Below are 23,140 nucleotides of genomic sequence, written 5' to 3' on the forward strand. Positions count from 1 at the left end.
ATTATTGTTGTTCTACACTCCATACTGTAGACCACATCGAATTATGATTCGCTAAACACGTTAGAATTCGTTAGATAATAAAATAAAAACCACTAACACGCGTGTGTGGTTATTGTTATTGGAAGTATGAAATAATAAATGAAATAATTGTGTTGTTTCATTGACAGAAACTGCGTTTTCAGGTTATCTTAAATCACAATTCAATATTTCTATCAATATATTGTATGGAAAAAACAATACTTAAAAATTCCACGATGTTCTCGCCCATATTACATATTTAACCATCAGACGTCTCGACCAATTTTTTTTACGCTCTTTTTTCTTATGTTTTTCAATATTTCTGGAAATGAACCCTAATTTTGGAGTCAACAGACACAATTTGTAGTTGCCATAGACATATAGAGCATGGGATTCTTGGTGATTACCAATGAAATAATAAATTTAACGAGTGGTACTAGAAATATGCTATAAAATAGAAGTACTCTAGGAATGTGATTGCTTGTTATACAAACAGACCTCTTTGAAATGATTCAGGATAGTTGCTCTTTTCATCTTTGATGGACTAGTTATCACCTCTTGGGATTAGTGTGCCAGGTATGAATTATAAATTGCGATCTATCTAAAATTAGACTTGTCATCTCATCGAATATCGGAACGCAGACGTAGTGTGGAACAGTCTCGTCTCGTGGCATTCTGAATGTTTCACAGTGACGTCAATCGGAGGCTGGTCTATTGAAAAGTGGCTGTTAAATGCATTAGTTCGCTCACATTACTAGCCCCAGTTACATACAACTATACGACACTTTAATAAAAAATCAATAACATGTCATCTGTTGAGGTGTTGAGGTGAGCTTTTACATCTCGTTCACTGTATATTCATAATAGGGTTACACATCAACCAACGCGTGGTATTACCATCCATGGATTGCGAATCTGTTTCTGGATAAACTTCTATGATTGCATTGTTAATATCAGTGATTTTATGCGAAAAATCAGCAGCTATTTGCTATTGATTTCGACTGAGACGTGTATCAAAATGTTGTTGACAGTTCAGAATCCCACCGCTGCAGTGGGATGATAAACAGAAGTAATCAGGTTATCAGTGGTTTGAACCTCATGGGCACGACAGCACTTGACGTATTGAAAACATTAGCTCGTACCAGATTCTTGTGTGTAAGCACGGAGCGCATCGATAAGATCATTCCCAAGGCACGTGGGCAAGCCTATGGATACCGTGATTAAATAAACACAGCCGCTAGTCATAAATATGGCCGCGGAGAATATAGTAACGTTTAAACTGCTTCTCACACACAACTATCACGATCATACGACCTTGAAATTATTTACCAAGGACAATCCGATGATACATTGTACAATATTCCGATGCGCTTCGGCATTTCGATAATTTTTCGATTGAAGTTTAATATTTCATAGTAAGTTTGTATTATTTACACGTGCCTTTCTATTGCTCGCGGAACGAGAAGAACAATTGTCTATTTCAAGCAGAGAACGAACTACTCAAATTACTAACTGCGGCAAAGGTATCGCGTTCCAATTTATAGGGAAACCTCAATTTCTCCTCAGTACTGGATTTGAAGTGTTCTATACATACTAGAATAATTGAATTCCAGGTGATACGACTTGAATCACTGTAACTGCAAGCAGCTCGCCATTAGGCTGCGTTCTATCAACTTCGATTACTTCAATGAACTCACGTATTCACATTTTCGATACTGGAATTGTTTGGCAGTGATACATTGATTGCACTAAAATTTAAATTCACATTATATGAGGTAATTACGAAATATGGTCATGTAGCGATATAATTGTGAAATCTTGCAATAAATATTGTCTTATACAAAGATTTAACGCTCAATCAATGCAAAGACGATTTCAAACAAACATGTGTCATACGCGAAATCAATTAAAAACCTTTTTTTCTTACGGATACTGAACAACGCAATATCACAGTAAATGTAAATGCCATTTAGAAAGTATAGACAATGTTTTTTTTTATCACGGACAATGACCCTCCCATCTTTTGCATTTGAAAATTAATATTCACATGATAATTTAACATCATCTTTGGATTAGATTATATGATGAAACAAGCATTTTGAAATCATGAAAATTAGTCACGCCTTTCTAACAGTCAGAAAAAGCAATACACTTAAATACGAACATCTCTTTAGCACGGCTAAAGATTAGCTTATGTCCCTAGGTGTGGGATTAACCGAAGTCAATGACTTCTCTTTTGCACGTTAGTTCACAAAGCTGCGTTGAGAAATTCTGTGTTCTTTTGCCCGAATTGAGACAATATAGATACAGATACATTTTAAAATGTATATATACTTGATTTAAATGCTTCGTCACACAAAGTCACACGACTTCGGGTCCTACTCCTTTGACTGAATCTCCAATATTATATATCCACATATGCAATTAAAATCTTGGATATGCAATCTTTGAATATCTGTCGTCTTTCCTATACTTGTTCGTAGCCGTTTCATCCCAGTGTGATTAGCATTAAGTTTCTCTATGTACTATTGGTGATACCTAACAAATCGTCGACAGTTTTACGATACAATGCGACGAGTCGAAATTTCAGACGTCCCGAAACATATTTCTGTTATCGAGGTTAATAAAATAACTTTCAGTCATTTTCAGTTTTATATCAACAATTTGAAATCTTTTGCCAAAAAAATGTGATTTACATTTCATGCTTCCTCGTACGTGATGTTTTTAGTTGCTATATTTGCAATACATCCGGTAGAAACCAAATTTATATCATTCTTGCTGGTCGACCACTATGAGCGAAGTGGCGAGTGTTTTTTTTTTGCATGATTAAACAAGTCTAATATACATGGAAGTGGATGCAATCCCATTCTACTAAAAAAATCACAATATTTTGTCACACAGATAACTTTCATAAATAAGTCGAGGAATATTTTTTTATTGAGGTACCTAAGTACTCATACGATATTCATAATTACAGAAAACCAGAATGAACCGGTTCCCACAGTCCAACGATCAAGACAAATGCGACCGATTTATCACGTTTTTTTTTACACCAATGGGTTTAAATGGTATAATTATTCATACATTGCCAGCTACTGTCCACACTAATTGATTTTAAAATTATTATAAATGACAGCATCCTGACGTATTGTCCAAATTACGCTACGCTAATTCTCCAGCAAACGAATGTTATAATTTAATTGACACTAATGAGATTTAACGTCACTATAATAATATAGACACCTTGTTGCTTAGTCATTTAATTGAAAAAAAGAATCCAATTAAACAACTTATAAAGCGATTCGAAACGGAAATTCTTAAGCCGAAGCCGACAAACGCACACATAATTCACATGGGCACTTCAGTTCTGTATTGTTCTATGCAAGCAATGCTAACTGTCGTGGCTTTGTCGCTTGAAGAGGGATATGCAAATTGTCATTTTCTAGCGAACATTCAACCCCGATTCTCATCCATTCTGAGTTAATATGGTTAAACATTTTAGAAACAATTCAGTTTGGACTGCACTACCTCGTTGATTTATCTGTGGTGACGTACACACGTCGATGAGCGTAAAACAACTACACGAATCATGCTGGCGATAAAGATAATGACGCATTGTTGTAATCTGGTCACCCACCAATATTACTCTAATGTACACGATTGCTGTAAATTGCGATAAATGTTGCAAACAAATCAGAGTGGGGATTATTGATTTGACTACTAGTAGGCTAGAAATCTCAGTCACTTACATTTCTGTGACGAACCAATTGTCTTCATTAGCTGAAATCACATGGGACATATATACGATTTGAATAGCAATAAGATAAATTGCTTATAACCGCGAGTTCTTCTATGATTATCATGTGGGAGTATCACGCCCAATAGTCGCTGGATGAGAACATTCTCGATCAAGCGCGTTCATTTTATCCCTAAGCTCCAAATTCTGTACAGCAGTACAATGTATGTCTACTGTGGTATATGGCAACCATTATGACGTAGACACTGGAACGATTACAGTGACGTGCACTGTACTAAACTAGCATATATCCGTGAATCAGAATAACTTTCGTATCTTTGCCCGGACAAGCGTACGTACAACTGGCGTTAAGAAATGAAAGAATGTACGCTATCCATGCAGTACGCGCCACCCACAAAGACCATATCAGATATACTTCTGTGCCATGAGCACGTGGCAACCGACGAGGGAATGCACTAATAATTACACACGGCAGAACGACTGTGTCGCTCTGTCTGATGAGTCTCGCATATGTCAAACCCAGAATGATTTTAAACGTAAACTGAGCCTGTAAAATATATTTGATTTGTCTATATGTAAATAGAAGATGAATCCCAAACTGAACAGTGAGAGTTCATTCTCTCAGCTTCGGGCCAATTGTTGAATGTTACAATTGAGTATGATATCGGGACACAAAAGTTGATTCATTATAAAAGTTAGCGAAACACCCGATGTTGTTAACGTGAAATAATCTTCATAATGTAATGTACAGATGATTTTACTCAAGAAAATACAGCATCAGCTACAGGGACCGGTTGGACGTTTTTTTTATGGTACAGCGCAAATGTCAAATTCGTAACATTTCAGTAATGATAGTGCCCCTCATACATAATATGGCCGACTAGCACGATAACACACGTAATTTCCTGTAGATCGTAAGTTTGAATTTGCCTTAGACTCAAATGGCTGCCGAGATCTCGTGAAGAGCGAGAAAGCCACGAGACTGGAGTTTTACCCCCCCCCCCCCCACCAATAGCGTTCTATTTGCTCACATTAGTGAGCGTTCCCTATTCCGGTTACCATGGCTACACACGACAGGGGAACAGTGAACGCGATAACTGGAGAAAATAAAACGTTATTTGAACTGCAAACAAATCTCGTGAACCTTTTGCAAGCCGTCTGTGTGTGATGTATATTATTACTACTTAAACTATTAACAACGTTTTGAGCGTGGATACATTCGTCAAATGTAATTACAGGATACAAAAAAAAAAAAACACTTGGCGTGTGCATGTGGTATTAAGAACATTTCCTACTAATGTACTTAGTGAAGCTGCGGAAAATACCATTAAAGCGCGATATAATGAATATGTAATTCTCTGATTTACAAGGTGTTTTACACAGTTATTTAATCAGTAAGCATGAAGCGAAAACTGCGTATGATGTGATATGCACTGCACGTAGTTCTCTTCCGTCATTACACCGATAGACTCAATATCATTAACTGCGGTGTAGACACAGAGGAATCACCCGCAGAACTGATCTCTGAATGCATGATGCGAGATACTGTGATTACACAATGGCGAAATGTGTCAATCCCTCGATACCCGTGTTACATGAATCTTTGCGAGGAGTAACCTCGAGCTCTTCAATACTCTGGAGCCAATCATACATATTCCGATTCTATATATGATATAATAGACATCATGCAGGGATACATCTTATATACGCAATACATTGTATATTCAATGGAATAAATTAATATCGCATATTTATTTGATTACATCTTACATTAATATTCAGGCATATACTTTAACACTCCGACTAGCACAAATAGTTCATATATATATATATAAATACGATGCAGGTCACAACGCAACTACGATTACTTATAACTAAGATTTCGGGGTTGTCAGTTTTAATTTGTTTAATGGAGTGTTTGCAAGGCTTATCTGGAAACACACTATCAGAACTTTTTGTGTTATCTTTATGGTATATCTACTTTGAATAAAAACGTTGTTGACTGACCACGTGTTATTGAACACGTGTTTAAGGTGTGTGTCTGTTTGCCACGAATATCATGTTGTATTGTTCAACTGGTAGGATGTTCAGAAAATAAAATTTAAAACATTCAGTTTAACGTATATGCCGACGGATTGAAATTTTAGCACCATATTCTTCGCACTGAGTGTGGTTAATTGTCGTGGTTAAAGAAATAGCGAAATTCACACCCCCCCACACACATTATTCGTCGCATGGGTTCCATGTCGAACACGACGCGTCGCCAAGACCGTGACGATTGCAATATATAAAGGTCACATGCAGACCTGTGAGCATTAAATATTAGAACAATTGCGCCGGAAATGACATGATAAATTCAATTCATCGGTTGTACGTGTTAGTGTATACGTTACGAACCACCAAAATTACATACAAAACACAACAATTCACAGACGATGGCGTTTTATATTTATTACCCTAATTTACGCACTGGAACCGTAGACCTAGACACGTATATAATTATACTTGCTCGCACTCAAATCCCAGCGTTAAACCTTCACCTAGTAATATGCGGTAAAGTGTGCACAAAGGCAGCCATACAAAGGCAACAAAAGCAGTGCTCAATCAGGAGTCATGGTCTGGTGGCTCGTTATGTTGACTGTATTCAGTATTTGATTTACAGGTACACAATAAACCAAGTGCTCTATTCTTAGTGTCGTATTTCTTCCCACACTCGTGAAAGCAGAGGGCAATCGGGTGACCTTTTTTGGAGCACTCCTACGCACATGATGGCTTATTTAAACTGGTCAACTTTTTTTCCGTACATCATGATTCACCAAACAGGCTTAAAGAATTTAACCAGTTGATACATTTTGAATACTTAGTACTTAAGTTGATTTCACCGGGTCGGTGGAGTTGAATGCATTCATCCAACCTTGCAGATTCATCTGTATTTTAGCGTCTCGACCCCTGACAACATTTACCCTAGCACGCCTTACATATTCACGTAGAGAAGACGAATTGCCTGATCCGTACTGATGAATGAACTACATAATATACGACGCCACGTCGGTTTACCCGATGAAACCTAATATTATATATAGAGACGACATTCCATAGTATGTCATGATACAACAATATTTAGTTGTTTAGGTCTTGCCAGTTGGAACTATTTTTTGGTTGACTCTTACCAATGGGTGTATGGTTTATCTAATTGTGGGCTACTTAAAACATAACTAACGAATAACGGGTAAACTGAAGCTATGTGTTTGAGTGTTTTATTTCCGGCAACCATATACATAACGCATCTCAATGACACTTCCAACCATAGGCGTGTTGTGTTTTTATGCCGTGTTACCTTTAAGAAGAAGATGTCACAAACTATTCCATCAGACACGGGGGTGTGTTCAGATGTGTTTATAAAGGCTTCAATGGCCACGGGATAAACAAGGCGACTTGCTGAGTGATTGGCTACTTGCCAAATACTCACTTGTTGACTACACGATGGCATATCGTATTGTGTAAGCATGGTAATAGCTGTCCTGAACAGTTCCCGAGGACGTTTGTCTCAATTTCACCTCTTTTCATACATGTATTTCATTGCTATAAAAACAAATATACATCTATTCGTATCCATTGACATGTTTCGCCGTGTAAGTTTACGTCAGTGCATCTCAACCTTTTTTACTCGGGGAAACATCTGACCGTAGCTTACTTAACCTTTCACTCATCACGAGCTCGATAGCAACTCAATGTGACCTGGTTACCGACTACTACTCGATCGATATAATCATCCCCCTACCTCTGTGGATGCTAGGGTATGCGAATAAACTCCGTGACGACTCAAAGGTTATTAGACGTACCATATCATGTGTAGTGCTAGCATTATTTTTCGTCGTTTGTGTTCTTCGAAAACCACTTCACGCCAAGTGAGTGCAGCCCTTTTATCGGATCTAACCTGGCTACCGCATAACGAGCAATCACACGGAATGGTTCTACGGGTGAGGCAGTGAAAGAAAACAAGTGCCAAAACAACTCCATTTTTCCGATCACTAGAGGGCGCACTTTTAATAGTTTATTTTTCATGAATAACATTCTCTCGCAAATAATTGATATTCCCCTAATTCACCTTGAATGGAAAGAAATTTCCCGTCTTTGCCGTAAAATGGGGAACTATTCAAAATGAAATCGAAACAAAACGCATTGGTTACAGCAAACAATTACTATATATTCACGGACCTTCTTCAGCGTTGTACGATGATTGGTTATATTTTATATCGATGCGAACGAGGACGAACAATTAAGCAATATGTGTTATATTATATATACATTATCTTATATACTTCAGTATTTTGATCTAAACATGTTTCAAATTGAATCCTACCATCTCTATTTTCATTTCTACTAGGAGGCAAAGATTCTTCAAATACGTATACAGGAAACACATGTATATCAACGAGTTGCGTTCATACAGGTAAATGTCACGTATATTTGTTATTTTAATCTATTCTTAAAATGTCATATATTATACAAGCTGCACTTCCCTATATCATATATATATATATATATATATATATATATATATATATATATATATATATATATATATATATATATATATATATATATATATATATATATATATATATATATATATATATATATATATATATATATATATATATATGGTGTGAATTTGAAAACGAGAAATTTTTGATCTAATGTGTGTTTGTTTGTGTGTTCTCTTCTATATTAGCATCTTCCCTCATCAGTAAAATGGACACCAGCGTTGAGCCTTGTCAGGATTTTTTTCAATACGCCTGTGGGAAATGGACCAAGGACCATTACATACCCGAGGACCAATCAGTCTATGATATATTTACAGAAATGAGAGACAAAGTTGAGTTGATAAATAAGCGTAAGTTTGTAGTTCACGTAATCTCAAGTTGTTCTATCATCACGTACAAGCTGAGGGGGGGGTGAGGTAAACACAACGTTTGCGACCACTCTATGAATGTGTGATATACAATATAACTGCCATATCGGTTATTTTTGGATGATTCATTTAACAATTTTTGACGAATTATCAGTTTTATTTACAATTTACAAATTACACTTTGTGGTTTGTGAATTTAATTTTCAGGACTTTTAGAGGCAGAGACGAAGACCACTGAGCCTGAATTTATAACAAAGGCGAAACTATTCTATAACTCCTGTCTTGATGAAGGTACGCGATATAAAAATAGGTGACTTCTAAAGTAGTCAAATAAAATTGTGTCTAAGATTACATCGCATTGTAAAATCCATATCAATTGAGTTGTACAAAGGCGTCTGAAACGATACAATGTTCCGTGTATACGGCGCATGACCACGTGGCTAATAAAGCTGCTAATCAAATAAAAAATGGATTGCATATTGCCTGCAGTAGTCCATTTACCAAAAAACAAAACAAAATAATTATTCGTTGGCTGGATAAAAAAAAACACGTGTTAAATCTCTTCAACCCACAGAAACAATTAACAAACAAGGAGCTGTCCCATTACTCGAAATTATCTCAGACGTTGGAGGATGGCCTGTCATGGGAAACGGTGAATGGAATGAGGATAGTTGGGACTTGGTCACGACGCTTGGTAAACTACGCACGAACTACGAAACCAGGTCCTTCATCGATATGTGGATCTCCGCCGACGACAAAGATTCAGATACGAACATAATATACGTAAGAACACCAACAGCGTGGAACATTATTAGCATAAATTACGCATTTAATAATTTATACATGAAATTACATAACTCCCAATACCCGTTTCTGTTTTTTTTATTCTCGTGATTAATTATTGATTGATTAATTGAAAATGTTATTCCTGTGACAGGTAGATCAACCAGACCTCGGCATGCCAAGTAGAGATTATTTCTTAAAGAACAACACTGGCAAGGTGAGTTTCAGTGTCCTACCCGTAAAAGCAAACTCGCCACTACAAATGATTCTAGAACAACAGGTGAAAAATAATGCATTACTTGTTCCATTACAGTACGTGACCGCTTACTTGGACTATATGGTGCAGATTGCGACTAAACTTAGGCCCGATGGTGACGCGGCGGAGGCCAGGCGGCAAATGCAAGAGGTGCTAGCGTTTGAAACGAAGATTGCAGAAGTATGTATTATTTTTTCGGCCAAACATGTGTTAATTGTTTCCATAATTTCTCTTATTTTTTTACCAATTTTGTTTCAAATGGGCATAATTTTATTTCTAGTATTCACGGAGATGAATCAAAATTGTTGAAAACCTATGTAAACAGTTGTGTAAGATGATATTGTGAAAAGTTTATTAAGAAGCTTTTTTTCATTCAGAAGGAGTATATTACGCATTGGCGGCGAGGATATATTAGACACTGTGATTTACATTGCTGTTCACGACATTAAATTTGAATTGACGCGACCTTTCTACGTGCTTCTCAATCCGGTGTATGTTGTGACGTTGTAGTGAAATTTAATTATTAGATTTGACTGTTGGGGAAGATTACGTTTGATCATTTTTTACCAAAAATCAAAATAACAGCTATACAGGGAACGTGCTTCGTGCATTTTTTCATTTCATCTAAGTTGTATTAGGGTTGAATATTGTTCCCAGCGTTTATGCATAAAAATATACAAATAAAAAATATATCCACAAACAGGTAGAGTTTTTCTAATTGAATGACGTTGCTCATACCAATCTATTTCGAAAGAGTTTAGCACCAGAGGGCGCGATAGGAAAAATGAATTAACACACTTGAAGTAAATCGTTAACACGCGAAGAGAACGATGCGGTCTACCCATGTGTGCCCCCAGTTGATTGAATGTGTCTACGTTAAATTGATTAATATATGTATTAACATTTTTAGTTTAGTGTACCAAAAGCAGAAAGACGAGACATGAAGACACTGTACAACAAAATGACGATCCGTGAGCTAAGCCAACTCGTACCACAGGTGAGAATCTATTGCAAAACAGAACAATGTGCTACTATGTTGTAGCGACGTATCCCCCTTAAAACATACCGGTAAGAAACAACTTAATCTAGTGTAGTTTGTCACGTCTGTGGCGCACCTATTCGTTTACTCTCAAAACCCGCACGTCCCATGCTGTTTCGTTAAACCACTGTATACACATTTCGACACGTACGTGAAGCGATAATTAATTTCTTCTAGTAATATAGTTAAGGGCAAAGTACCCAACTTTATTCACACGAATTCACAATATTCTCATTGGTAGTACTTGAATCGATCATCTGTAAGGCCCTTTGACTCCTTCAGTGTCTTGATATATTCTATTCCAATAAATAACATATAAATTAAACAAACATCTCACGAGTTCACTGTAGTGTCCTGACCCTGTACTAACCTCGATTTTGCTTTTAATGGTGGTAGTCGTCGCGCCTCGCATGTGTGAAATTTGTGTTGATAAACATGGCTTTTCTAATGAAATCACGGGTACGAGTTTTGCCCTTGGCGCCACTTGCACTAATTACCGCCAGCAACTCCTTCGATAATTTCCAAACATCAAAACAAAATATTTAATTAAAGCTTGGCAACTTCTCAGTTTGTACTAGTTGGTGTGCGCTACAGTCGTAGTCGCCATCTTTGTTTATGCGAGACTCATATCTCGCGCATGCGCGGCGTGACGACTACGGCCCTTTAACATTTATTCACACATATACTTGAGTGTGAGAGTAGTCACCTGCGCATGCGACTTACGGTCGTAGCGTGTCATTGTTAACAAATAAGCAAATACCCATGATCCTTTGCTTTTTGTGTGCGTTGTTATTGTCGTCCAGCACTCAATTCCCGCCAGCGAGCAATAACGACTCCATCCGCTTTAATTTTCAGTTTGACTGGTTGTTATTCCTGAATATGGCGACACCGGCGTCTGTATTGGATGAATATGAATACATCGTTAACTATTCACCGGCCTACCTCATTGCAGCTGGTCGTCTCATAGTATCAGAACCGAAAAGGTACGAATTGTGACAGAAAGTGTAAGTGACGGTCGAGATTTTGAGTGGCATATGTTAATTTATGCCTGGTATCCAAAATATAATTGTCAAATCCGAATGAAAATTAGGAAAATAAATATATACATCCCGCAGTACTCACAGAATCTCGAATATGATCGCGCGCGACTTTGGAACGTGTTTCCACTGCTTCCATTCAGCGCGCTGTACCATTGATGAATGCTGGAGGAGAGAAAATGTAATTAAGACAAAACAGGAATGGCAGTCATAATTTCTCCTCTATCCTGTCGGAATAACAATTTCTGCAAGCCATTTTCTAGCAACACACATACACAAAGTTTGAAAGTCACGTGACTGTCGCCGAAACGTACTACTAGTATACTGAAACAGTACTGAATACAGTGTACTAAAAAAAACGTAAATAAACGTTTGCTTTCACACTATAGAGTAATAGCCAATTACATGGTTTGGGACTTAGTGATGAAGAACATAGCGTATCTCAGTGAAGACTTCCGTATGATTAGGCAAAGCTTCCGCAAAGTCATCTACGGAGAGAAGCTTGAGCGGATTCGTTGGCGCCAGTGTGTCAGCCAGACCACCTACGGACTCGGCATGGCGGTAGGGGCTCTGTTTATCGAAGACAGCTTTGACGAAGAGAGCAAGGAAACGGTAAGTAACGGAGTTATTATTATAATTTCTAAGCTAACCGGGGAACTATATTTTTGCGAGACAAACATATTTGAAGATTCCATCTTTCTTCAGTCACATTTGTTCTGTAAAACTGTTATTGTTACCTCGTTCTTTGTTTTACTAAATACGTTCTCCATATATAGGCAACGTTGCGTACCAGCCGAGAACTTGAGATAATAGTAAGTACGTACTAGAAAGTGTTCCAAACTAAATCATTCTCTCAAACTTTATTTGCAGGCATTGGAGATGATCACTGATATCAGAGAATCATTCAGTACCATGCTGCAGAATTTGGATTGGATGGATGGTGAGACGAAGATTGTTGCTCAAGAAAAGGTGCAACCATTTTCTCTCTCTTTGTATCTGCACAGTAGAATCAGGTACACCGTTATGCAGGCCTCGTACCTAGCTATTTTGCGATCATGTTTGTGATATTTAGAGGGGTTATTAAAACATGTTCAGATATTTGTAAATATGTTTTTTTACCATTAGGCTGACGCAATTATTGAACGTATTGGTTACCCTGACTATTTGCTTAACAGGCAGATGATGAACGAACAGTACAGACCGGTAAGTAACAGCAGATTGCGTAAATGTCCACATACATAAGCGAGGGTGTCGTCACTTACGCATGCGTCAGGTGGCCATAGCGTGTCATTGTTTACAAACAAGCGTCTACCCATGAGCCTTTTCGTTCTTAGTATGTCATGTTATCATCGCTTGGAACTCAATTCCCGCGCATGCGCAGGTGACGACCCCCGCTTTAACATGTATCTAACATGCACGATTGAAAATCATAATGCGCATTACAAAACGTTAATTTGTGCAATCACAAATGAAAAAAGATAACCAGAGCAAAAAAAACAAAAACAAAAAAAAAACGTAATAAAAAATGGAAGTAGTTGTCTTCTGCAAATGCAAATATTCAGTTAGTGTTCAGGTTCACTGTATTATATTTGTAGCGGATATACCACCCACAACACGTGATTATTTTATATGCGCCAGAATTACATGGATGAGACCAAGAAAACAACAAAAACGTTCAAGTACCCTTGTTCTAAAATAATACGCACTAAAAATAAAAATTTGGTCAATAAAGAGACTTGTACTTAATTTCGTTTCTCTTAAAATATTTTTATTATCTTGCCACTAATTATAATTAACTTTGCCCTCACAGTAAAATTAAAACGCAGCTCTTTGTATAACATAACTCATACTGTAGGTTTACAGTCTTAGTCATTATTTGTTGACATTCGTTTTAGTTGTATAGCAGATCTTGGCTCACACTGTAAATTAAATCAGTGGTCAAATATGCATTTCATTGTATATATTCATTGAGTGTACTAGTATATTCGTTGAATAACATTAAATCGGATTTTACATGTACATCCCCGAGAATAATCAGGTGTAATCTTGTGAAATTAGAATCATAAAATTCAATATATATTGATGTTTTAATAATATTGTAATACTATTCGACAATGAATTAATAATCGACTAATGAGTTCCAACGATGATGACCGAGTTGATAGTTTAAAACATCTGCGTGAAACAATCTAATTTTAAATAACTTGATCAAATATGGAATATAAAATAGCTCGAGACAATTTAATTTGGACAATGCAATGTTCTTTACCACTTTATAAATGATTACCTTTTGCACATAAATATACTCTTTAAAATTATATGTGTCACGTACACAGTGTTCAAATATGCCGCCATATTGTATATACGGGGATCACATCGACCACCGCATTGCAACTGTTCTCCATATTAAATGTATTACCGATTACACGTCGTTCTTCGGCGTATGTAGATACACGACTCCCTTTCTAAACGCTCGCATCGAATCGGCCTCTTTAGACGCACATTTTAAATTAAAACGCGGTTATTATCTTATTGTTATATGTTTTAACTTACATACATTATTGTATTATCCTATTATTACAGGTTACCATACATCCTTCTGACTATTTTGGGAATATTTTAAATATCTATAAATGGCAAGCGTACGAGTCCTTGTCTACTCTCCGGTTACCAGTCGACAAACACGAGTAGGTATTCCATAGTACAAAATCTTCCCGTTATATGATTGGAACAGCATACATTGTAACCCTGAGTTTGGAATATCGTTGAGCAACGTAATGCCTGCAGTGACAGTAATGATATCCGACGTCCATTGGCAAAGGCCAGCTTTAGCTGCTGTGCTTCCTTGTACTTTCGTAAATTTATTCATTCCGCTATTCCACAGACGCATGAAGTGAGTTTCGCCCAGATACACGAGAACGGGTCCAACACGTAGTCATATCAATTATGTATAAGGGTCGCGAACCACATGGGTGCACATGGGACAGTGAGGAATACATGCTTCCCCTGAAAATACTCCTTATCTCAACAAATCTTTCAGTTCGTTATCTATCTTTATTCTTCAGTTCCAACAGGCCTGGAAAAGACTATGTGGGCGATCTCCTTTCAATGTGTGTCCCAGATACACTGCGTGATTAAAAATGACTTGTTTTATTTTTCATATTCAACCATCTATAATACGTCATACACAGTTGAGCTTAGACACCACATATATGTGCACTTGAGATCTCCTCGAATTGTTACAAAGATCTCAACAAGGAATAACGCTTGCTGGGATGGAATGTTGCTAAAGTCGTCCAGCTTAGGGATTTGAAATAAAATAAATTGTCTAGACGGTTTTAAAGAATAATTCTTATAGAGGCAATCCAGCCATCATTGCTTTGCTTCCTACCCGGCTATTGGTTCTCCGTCGCCACGTGCATATCATTATAAGAAGAAAACATACAACATACAACAACACTTACTGTTTGATGAAATGTGCGTTTACGAGTCGCCCACAAACATACCTACAGTAGAACAGAACAGAATAGGCGACGTAAACAAGCCTAGGACACGCATCGTTTTTACCTTCTTTCTTTAAGCAACTGCAATCATATACACGGCATCTATAGTCTGTCGAGAATACATCTACCTGTCATATTCAGTTTGGTATTGATATGTCACATAACAAGCTACATCTGTGTAACGCCGCCATCTAAATTGCCCGTTCTTTGACCACTCTATGTGGAGTTCACTTAAATTTGACTGAGCGCACTATACTTTGTTTGGTACACTTGAGAACACAGATTTTAATTCGCGACAGACTATTGCACAAAATGGCGGATTCCTTTTACCGGAAATGACGTACGCACCCTCGTTTTCAAAATTAACTATATTAACTTGTTAAACACATGTAACGGTCCAAATAAGGATTTAATTGGCGATAGGCAGTAATTAGATGTGTTCGGAATTTGTTAAATTATTATATGTTGTTATTCGCCAAAACTTTTTCAGCAAAACTCAATAAATATAGCGAACAAAAAATATAAATAAAACATGAGTATTAAGCTAATTAGTATACACATACACCGATTTGTTCTCTACAGATGGAAAACAACGCCCGCTACAGTCAATGCGTTTTATAATCCTTCCAGGAACGAGATAGGTAAGGTCACCGACCGTTACAGCTTTTTATTTATTTATTTACATGAATATTCACTGTTTCATTTAAAAACAATTATTGTATTGATTTTTGTTTATCGTTATCTGTTTTTTATCAATACAGTATTTCCGGCTGGTATATTGCAGCCTCCATTCTATAGCAGTAAGTTTCCAAAGTAAGTAACATTGTATAAGCGTTAGAATTTCGTGTAAACAAACAAACGCGGTCAATATCTCGCATGAGACGCATATTGACCCCGACTTTACTACACATTCACACTTATTTAATATTGACTTAACTTATAGTAATAAACAATGTTCATCTTTCGTTTTGTTACTTTTTTTAATTCTCGGCTTAAAGGTCAATGAATTATGGCGGAATTGGTATGGTCATCGGACATGAAATAACCCACGGTTTCGACGACAGAGGTGAGACATCATTGACTTTTGATCTTTGACTTTTCTTGACGATTCTGACAGCAGTAATTTACATATCATTTGCATATCCATTGTTGCTACATTGATTTTTAGGCATGGTCAAGAAATCCCCGTAAGCAATAATTTGAGGGTCAGTAAAAAAGTATTTGTATGAAATTAACATTTTGATCAACATTAGCCAGAGAAAAATCATACAACGTTCATTAATAATAAAACAAAATAATAAATTTGATATGATCAGTTTAAAAGAATACATACGAAAAAATATCAATCATTTTTATTTTATTTCACCTGGTTTTATTTATACCCTATTATAATTCTGTGACGCAGTACTAACACATCATGAATATTCAAGATATAATATTCAGGCGTACTGCTAGGAGTATGTCTCTATATATTACTTTGAAGTATCTTATGGAAGTGTCTTATGTTAGTGACGCCACCACAGTTGAAACAGTGAAATGTTCAGTCAATCAAATCGCTCCTTCTATCCGGTATTAGGGAATATAAATTATATTTCCATTTCCGTACGTGAGACGGATCTCGGGCACAGGATTGTAGACATAAGACAGTCGTAATTAGAGGTTATATCTTCACCTTGAAACTTGTTTTATTCTACTGCACTTTCGTGAATGGTGAAATGGAAATAGAATAGAATGGAAACAAGAAATGAATGAAATAGCAAATGATTGTTTACCCTGGACATGGATGTACTAGTACGTCCATGCCCGGGCCAAGTCACAAAGACATCATATTGGAACACAGGGAGCCCAGGAACTATGATCAACTGTACGGACTCCCTATGAGCGGGGGGGGGGGGGGGTATCGGCTGGTAACTAGTGTAAGAAATAGACAAGGGATGAAGGCTCCAGCGAGCTTATATTTTTTAAACTGAAAAACAGACGAACAGAATGAAAAATAAAATCTATAAAAAATACCAGGATGAAGAATATTAGTTGCTCTTTTAAATTTCGCCAAAGCATTGCCTGTATTTCACCTATATCTGCAGAATAAATCGAGAAAACTACACAAATTGACTCCATTTATGAACAATTCTAGTAACGGTTGGCCCGGACACACGCCACAGTTGGAAGCGTGGCCTGTTCAGCATTTGTCAACAACCAATCATAAGACTGGTTACCAGTCTTGTGATTGGTTCTTTGCCTCTAACTGTGCCGTACGTTCGGATTCGGACTCAATCAGATACGACGTCTAACACGCTTGTGAATGAACTTACCGTTCGCGCAGAAAGGGATTAACGGATACGACAATGGTACTGACATCATTTCCATCTATTTGCAGGACGTCAGTTCGACAAAGATGGTAACTGGCATCAGTGGTGGACCAACAGCTCAGTGGAAAACTTCAAGAAAAAAGCGCAATGCATTGTTGACCAGTATTCAAATTACTCTGTACCGGAAATCAACATGAACGTGAGTTTCATGGTTAAGTTTTACATATTCGCAACAATTTCTAACTGAAAATACATTTTTTGTATTTTTTTTTCATCGGTAGATTTATTTGAACTTGAAAAATACAGTTGTCAATGAAGACCCTCAATACATCAACATATTGATATTGTAATTTCCTACACACAAATTGTCTCTACGATCTCGTTGAGTGCGAAACAACAACGGGACTAGTATTTGTCCTGAAAATAAATTCTTTTGTGTAATCACGTCCAATGTTCCAAAAACACATAGTTACATAGGCCAGGGTAACAATGGAGGCGATGACGTCACGTGAGAGAATGGAACACTAGTTGAGAGTCAAGAACAAGTCTTGTGAGTCTAGCGTTCTCGTTCTCATTTTCCCTAGCGTATATATGTTTTTTTTTTTGTAGGTGAATGGAATTCAGACACAAGGTGAAAATATTGCTGATAATGGAGGTATCAAGGAAGCGTTTTTGGTAAGAGTATTTTTAATGCGATGAACAAATTTCTGTCGAGTTATAGTTTGTATATTAGGTTTGTGCATTTTGGATAGGATGTGAACTAAATACGCTAATAACGGATATGAGGCAAGCAAAAACGTGATCGCCTACACATGCGTTGCAAAAATCAACCATGCTTTTTATTGGCACTTTAAAAATACGCCATCTTCGGCAAAAAATATAACTGTGCCTTAAACATCGCTGTTGTACTACAATTTACTATTGTGATCAGTAAAACAAAAATTTCCCCAATTTATAAGGTTTCCGTTAATTTTCACAAATAATTAAAAAAAAAAAACGCGATTCCATGATTCACATTTCATATTTTTTCTTGCGTGTTTATGTAGGCATACAGGAAGTGGGTAGAACGAAACGGCAAAGAAGAGGACCCCTTACCTGGCATTGATTTGACGCACAACCAACTGTTCTTCGTTAATTTTGGACAGGTACCGTACTAACGCCCTCAACCGACCACACATATTATTATCATTACGTTCGTTTTATGTGACGGACGAGACCTTTACGACAGACGTGATTAACACGTCATGAGCAATTCTCTCAAATCTACACTGAAATGAAACACGATTTTATTAAATATACTTTTTCGTAAATATTTTCCTTAAAATAGACATAATTCCATTCCTAATATTATATCAGTTTCATGTATTTTTGAGAAAGTATCACTCAATACCTTATAACATAAATATTATTTTTCATTTATTTTAATAAGAAACATTAAATCCTAAATGATGACATATTCAGGGAAGCTGTTTATTCACACAGCCCCAACAAAACGTAAACCAACATCTAAGATGGCGTCGCCTGGAAAATCCTTCTCTAGGTTTCACAAAAATTAAAAAAAAATTATGAACTATCATATGGCCAAAAATACCGTCCAACTTTATATTGTTTTTTATAAACTTTGCCACCCTGAGTTGTGTGACTATATTAATAACTTACATGTTTTCCCAGCTGTGTAATATACGTAAGTAAATTGAATCAAATTGGACGTTAATGTTTTTTTTTTCTTCGTGAACTGCTATTTCACTCCCCCAGCTCTGGTGCGGCCTTGCCACAAATGATTACATGGTCAATTTTGTGTCCTCAGCTTGGCATAGTCCACGATTGTTCAGGTAATGTGGAGCAGATGGACGCAAACAAATGTAACTGACATTGCACTAATTGATAGAAGCGCACTCGTTCGAAGACCGAGCTTGTATCCTCGGACGAGGGTGGCTGCGTCATTTCCGGCAACCGTAAAAACCGCCATTTTGTTTTTCAACCCATGCATTCCTAAATACGATATGGTTCAATTGTTGAAGTGGTTTTACGGTGCCTGCAATGACATATAAATGCGAATATTTTGTTTAAATTAATGCTTATTACATTTTCTTTTCTTTTCTATGTTTGTTGTTATACCAATGTGTCGTGTTGTTGCTTGATTGTATCCCCGCTTGTTCGCATCACCCATAAACCACCTTCCTTTGCGGTAATGCTTGTTTATGCATTTTTTTGACACCACTTATGGAACTTATAGATTCTCTGCAAAATATACCGTGCGGACGCTTTGAGGTTTTTCATCACATCAACTCCTCACAGTCCATCACCATACAGGTACTGATTACTGACCACAGTCTGACACCACTTTATTATTATAATAGTAATAAGTTTGCTCCTAGGTGATATTTTGCAGAGCTGAAGATATACTGTAAAACTTGTTCAGTCTGAAAACAACCAGCATTATAAAGTAACCGTTGCTAATGCTCGACGATACATGTTTTTTCTTATGGTTAGGCTCTAACTCTCACATATCTGAAGTGAAATTTGTATACAAGGCCGTTAATATCTTCCGATCTGCATACTGTCACTGTATTTCTAATTGTATATAGGCACTTAATATTTAACAAGTAATGTTCATTGCTTTGTGCATTGTGCTGCGCATTATCATGATAACCTTTCTTGACAACCTTTCTCGACGATTCTGCTTGAAACTATTAGTATTTCTTCAGTTTTTAAACAAATTAGATGATGCTTTAGGTGATATATAATTGATTTTAGTATGACGTGAGCTACTGAACGTGGCAAAAAAACTTTGATATTATTGTAGTCAGTGGAGTAAGGTAGTCGATGTATTGTGTCAAGTGATATCGTACGATGAATAGGGATTATATTTTGTTTGATATCTTACTTTGATTATTTTATTGAAATTTGTTCATAACTATGGCTATGACAAGAGACCAGTACTGTTTGCGATAACAAACAAACAAAGCAAAAAAGAAATAAAATGCATAAACCTAGCTTTATTTTTATATAGTAACAGAGCACTTTTTCATTGTCTTTTCGTGTGTAGGGTGTTCGGACCAGTGTCAAACTCACCAGAGTTCGCAGAAGCCTTCGGATGTCGGAAAAACACACCGATGAACCCAGAAAAGAAGTGTTCTGTTTGGTAAAAAAAAAAACACATAAAAAAGAAAATAACAACAACAAAAAACAGAAGGTGAACTATTGAACTCATCTAGGGCTAATGTTGAAACTGTTTATATATTTAGTTATATATATATAAGTTGATATTTCTTTCATTACCAACCATACCAAAAGGTCAGGTGGCTAAGCGCCCTCATATGCGTGAAGAAATTTGTAATAAGTATGCATAATCATAATCACGTGACCTTCACAGGACTGGCTCATATAGGCTGTATACAATTGAATAAATCATTTACAAATTGGACTGCGCTTAAAATAATGACATATTCAGAGTCGAAGTTCTTTTAAATATATGTTTTTTTTATTGAAAGAGTAATTTAGACACCGTAACCATTGCGTGAATGCCGCGCACTGGATGTAGAAATACGCGAGGCCAGTTTTCCGTGTCCACCTAATCCCCAGCTAGCATTCCATGAACGATATTAAAATTGAGACGGGTTTAACATAAACATTTTTTTATATTAATTGTAAAACACGCCATCTTTTCATATTGTTATTATTAGAAACATCTTGGATATTATTGTGATTTATTGTGAAGAATGTGAACTTATATTTGTACAGACACATCAGTTTTGTTTTCTTTTAAATTTGGAAGCCGCTACGGGAAGTTTGGTGTTATAAAAACCACTCGAGTTGAATAGAGAGTGTAAGACAAGGGAATAAGCCCGACTGTAAGCGTGCAACATTGAAACTAATATATTGTCGGATATTGCCCGATTGTATAAAGCTTGTGTCGAGAAATGCAGTCAATGCCGAATTTAATTTTTTTAATGTTTATAATATATTTGTGGCGTCCTTATATTGTACAAAAAATACTTATTACTTTAATATAAAAACAAACGACGCACAGAAGCGAACGTTGAGGTCAGCAAACCACTGAATTGTCACTAATAATCGCAGAAGCAACAATCAAAGAAAAATTATTTTAAATTGAAAAAGAAATGCATGAAGAATACATTATTCGTTTCAGTTTGTTTTATTGCAAAATGGCAGGGACTAGCTTCTGATTTATGTTTTCTCTGCGTTCGTGAATCTTTTGTAATCGAAACCTTATAATCAAAATTATAACGCATGTGAACGAGTGTTATTTTACTCTGGCAGTCTTGATTTAATTGAACCAATTACCTACCTTACCGGAAGTGACGTCATATACTATTTATTGATGTCGCACGAATACATCTTCAGGCAAAATTATACATGTAATAATTAATTATATTCAAAACGTATTATATCAAAGATTGGGACATATTATATTATTATATCATAGTATTTGTTTGTAACTGTCGGCTAGATATTACTTAGACTGCGCATGTACATCGGCAGCTTGTTACATTATTGTCTTACGAAGAGATAAAAACAGTTATTATGTATATTTATCATACCGTCTTTTTTGTCATATATAAAGATTGTTTTATTAGCAAAATTTGACATAATGTTGAGCCCGTGCAACTAACGACATGTGTGTGCTCTATCGGACCCCTGGTAGAAGAAGACAAGGCATATCTTCTGATGCGGAAGTGACGTGTTACTGGGTGACCACTAATATGCGCATAGAACGGTATTTGATATCTCCGTAGACAGTAGAGGATATTAAAAAAAACATACTTACAGTATAATTACCCCTTTCACCGCCAACATGTTGTTTCCATTTTTTCTGTAAATTCACGCCTAATAATATTACTTTTTATCAAGCTTGATAGCATCTGATATTATTGACTTATTTGAGGGAAATGTTGATAATTTTTCGTAACAGTGTTCGTAGATATAATTCAATATCGAACTATTTTGGCGGAAGGTTACAGAGGCGGATTCATCAGATGCGGTGAAAGGGGTTAAAGACATTTGAACATTGTGAATATTGTATTTGTAAAATAAAATATACATTGTTCATTTAATTGTAGAATAATCGTGTTGTATGTCACTAGCGGTGAATTGTGAACGGCATTAGAAATCTTTCCTCCTTTTGGGAAAACGTGATTTCCTTTACACAGATTTTAACAAAGAAATGACGAAAAGTACTGGGAATTTATAGAGGCAGTTGAAAACCGCCATAACTGGAATAGTTTTATGCTCATTCGCCGATTCACACCACAGCAAAGAAACGTAAAATCCAGTATCTTCTACTGTAAAGGCCTAACAAATAAAAGTTTCTATTCAGCGTAAGAGCCATTGTAGAGCGCCCTCTGTTGTCCAAGTGTTGAAAACCGATAGAAATGTGTGTGTGTTAAAATTTAAAATCGCCTAACCGGACATTTTAAAAAAAATAGCCCTTACGTGGCGAAATGGCAGCCACACGTGTATTTTATCCATCGGGACATTATTTATGCATAATTTGTAATC

The 23,140-nt window shown here is 36.4% G+C and overlaps 1 protein-coding gene across 3 annotated transcripts in view; it reads left to right on the forward strand.

Moving 5' to 3' along the window:
* LOC100367426 (neprilysin-1-like) overlaps positions 1-22,695 on the forward strand; it is a 46,498-nt gene extending 23,803 nt beyond the window's left edge. For 2 of the 3 annotated variants that reach the window (XM_085490543.1, XM_078011054.2), the window contains 20 exons: positions 8,163-8,228; positions 8,511-8,672; positions 8,898-8,981; positions 9,265-9,473; positions 9,628-9,690; positions 9,787-9,909; positions 10,640-10,726; positions 11,624-11,751; positions 12,195-12,417; positions 12,676-12,774; positions 12,931-13,008; positions 14,389-14,492; positions 15,891-15,949; positions 16,070-16,121; positions 16,307-16,374; positions 17,686-17,816; positions 18,227-18,292; positions 18,664-18,762; positions 19,373-19,449; positions 20,667-22,695. In XM_085490543.1, the coding sequence (XP_085346669.1) occupies positions 8,163-8,228; positions 8,511-8,672; positions 8,898-8,981; positions 9,265-9,473; positions 9,628-9,690; positions 9,787-9,909; positions 10,640-10,726; positions 11,624-11,751; positions 12,195-12,417; positions 12,676-12,774; positions 12,931-13,008; positions 14,389-14,492; positions 15,891-15,949; positions 16,070-16,121; positions 16,307-16,374; positions 17,686-17,816; positions 18,227-18,292; positions 18,664-18,762; positions 19,373-19,449; positions 20,667-20,766 (2,078 nt within the window). In that variant the 3' untranslated portion in view covers positions 20,767-22,695. Of the gene's footprint in view, positions 1-8,162; positions 8,229-8,510; positions 8,673-8,897; positions 8,982-9,264; positions 9,474-9,627; positions 9,691-9,786; positions 9,910-10,639; positions 10,727-11,623; positions 11,752-12,194; positions 12,418-12,675; positions 12,775-12,930; positions 13,009-14,388; positions 14,493-15,890; positions 15,950-16,069; positions 16,122-16,306; positions 16,375-17,685; positions 17,817-18,226; positions 18,293-18,663; positions 18,763-19,372; positions 19,450-19,853; positions 19,931-20,666 lie in introns of all 3 variants that reach the window. The other variant, XM_085490544.1, reaches the window with a different exon arrangement.
* Positions 22,696-23,140: the final 445 nt, after the last annotated feature.

This window comes from Saccoglossus kowalevskii, chromosome 15, assembly GCF_978046115.1.
Source record: "Saccoglossus kowalevskii chromosome 15, keSacKowa6.1, whole genome shotgun sequence".
In the NCBI taxonomy this organism is placed as follows: domain Eukaryota; kingdom Metazoa; phylum Hemichordata; class Enteropneusta; family Harrimaniidae; genus Saccoglossus; species Saccoglossus kowalevskii.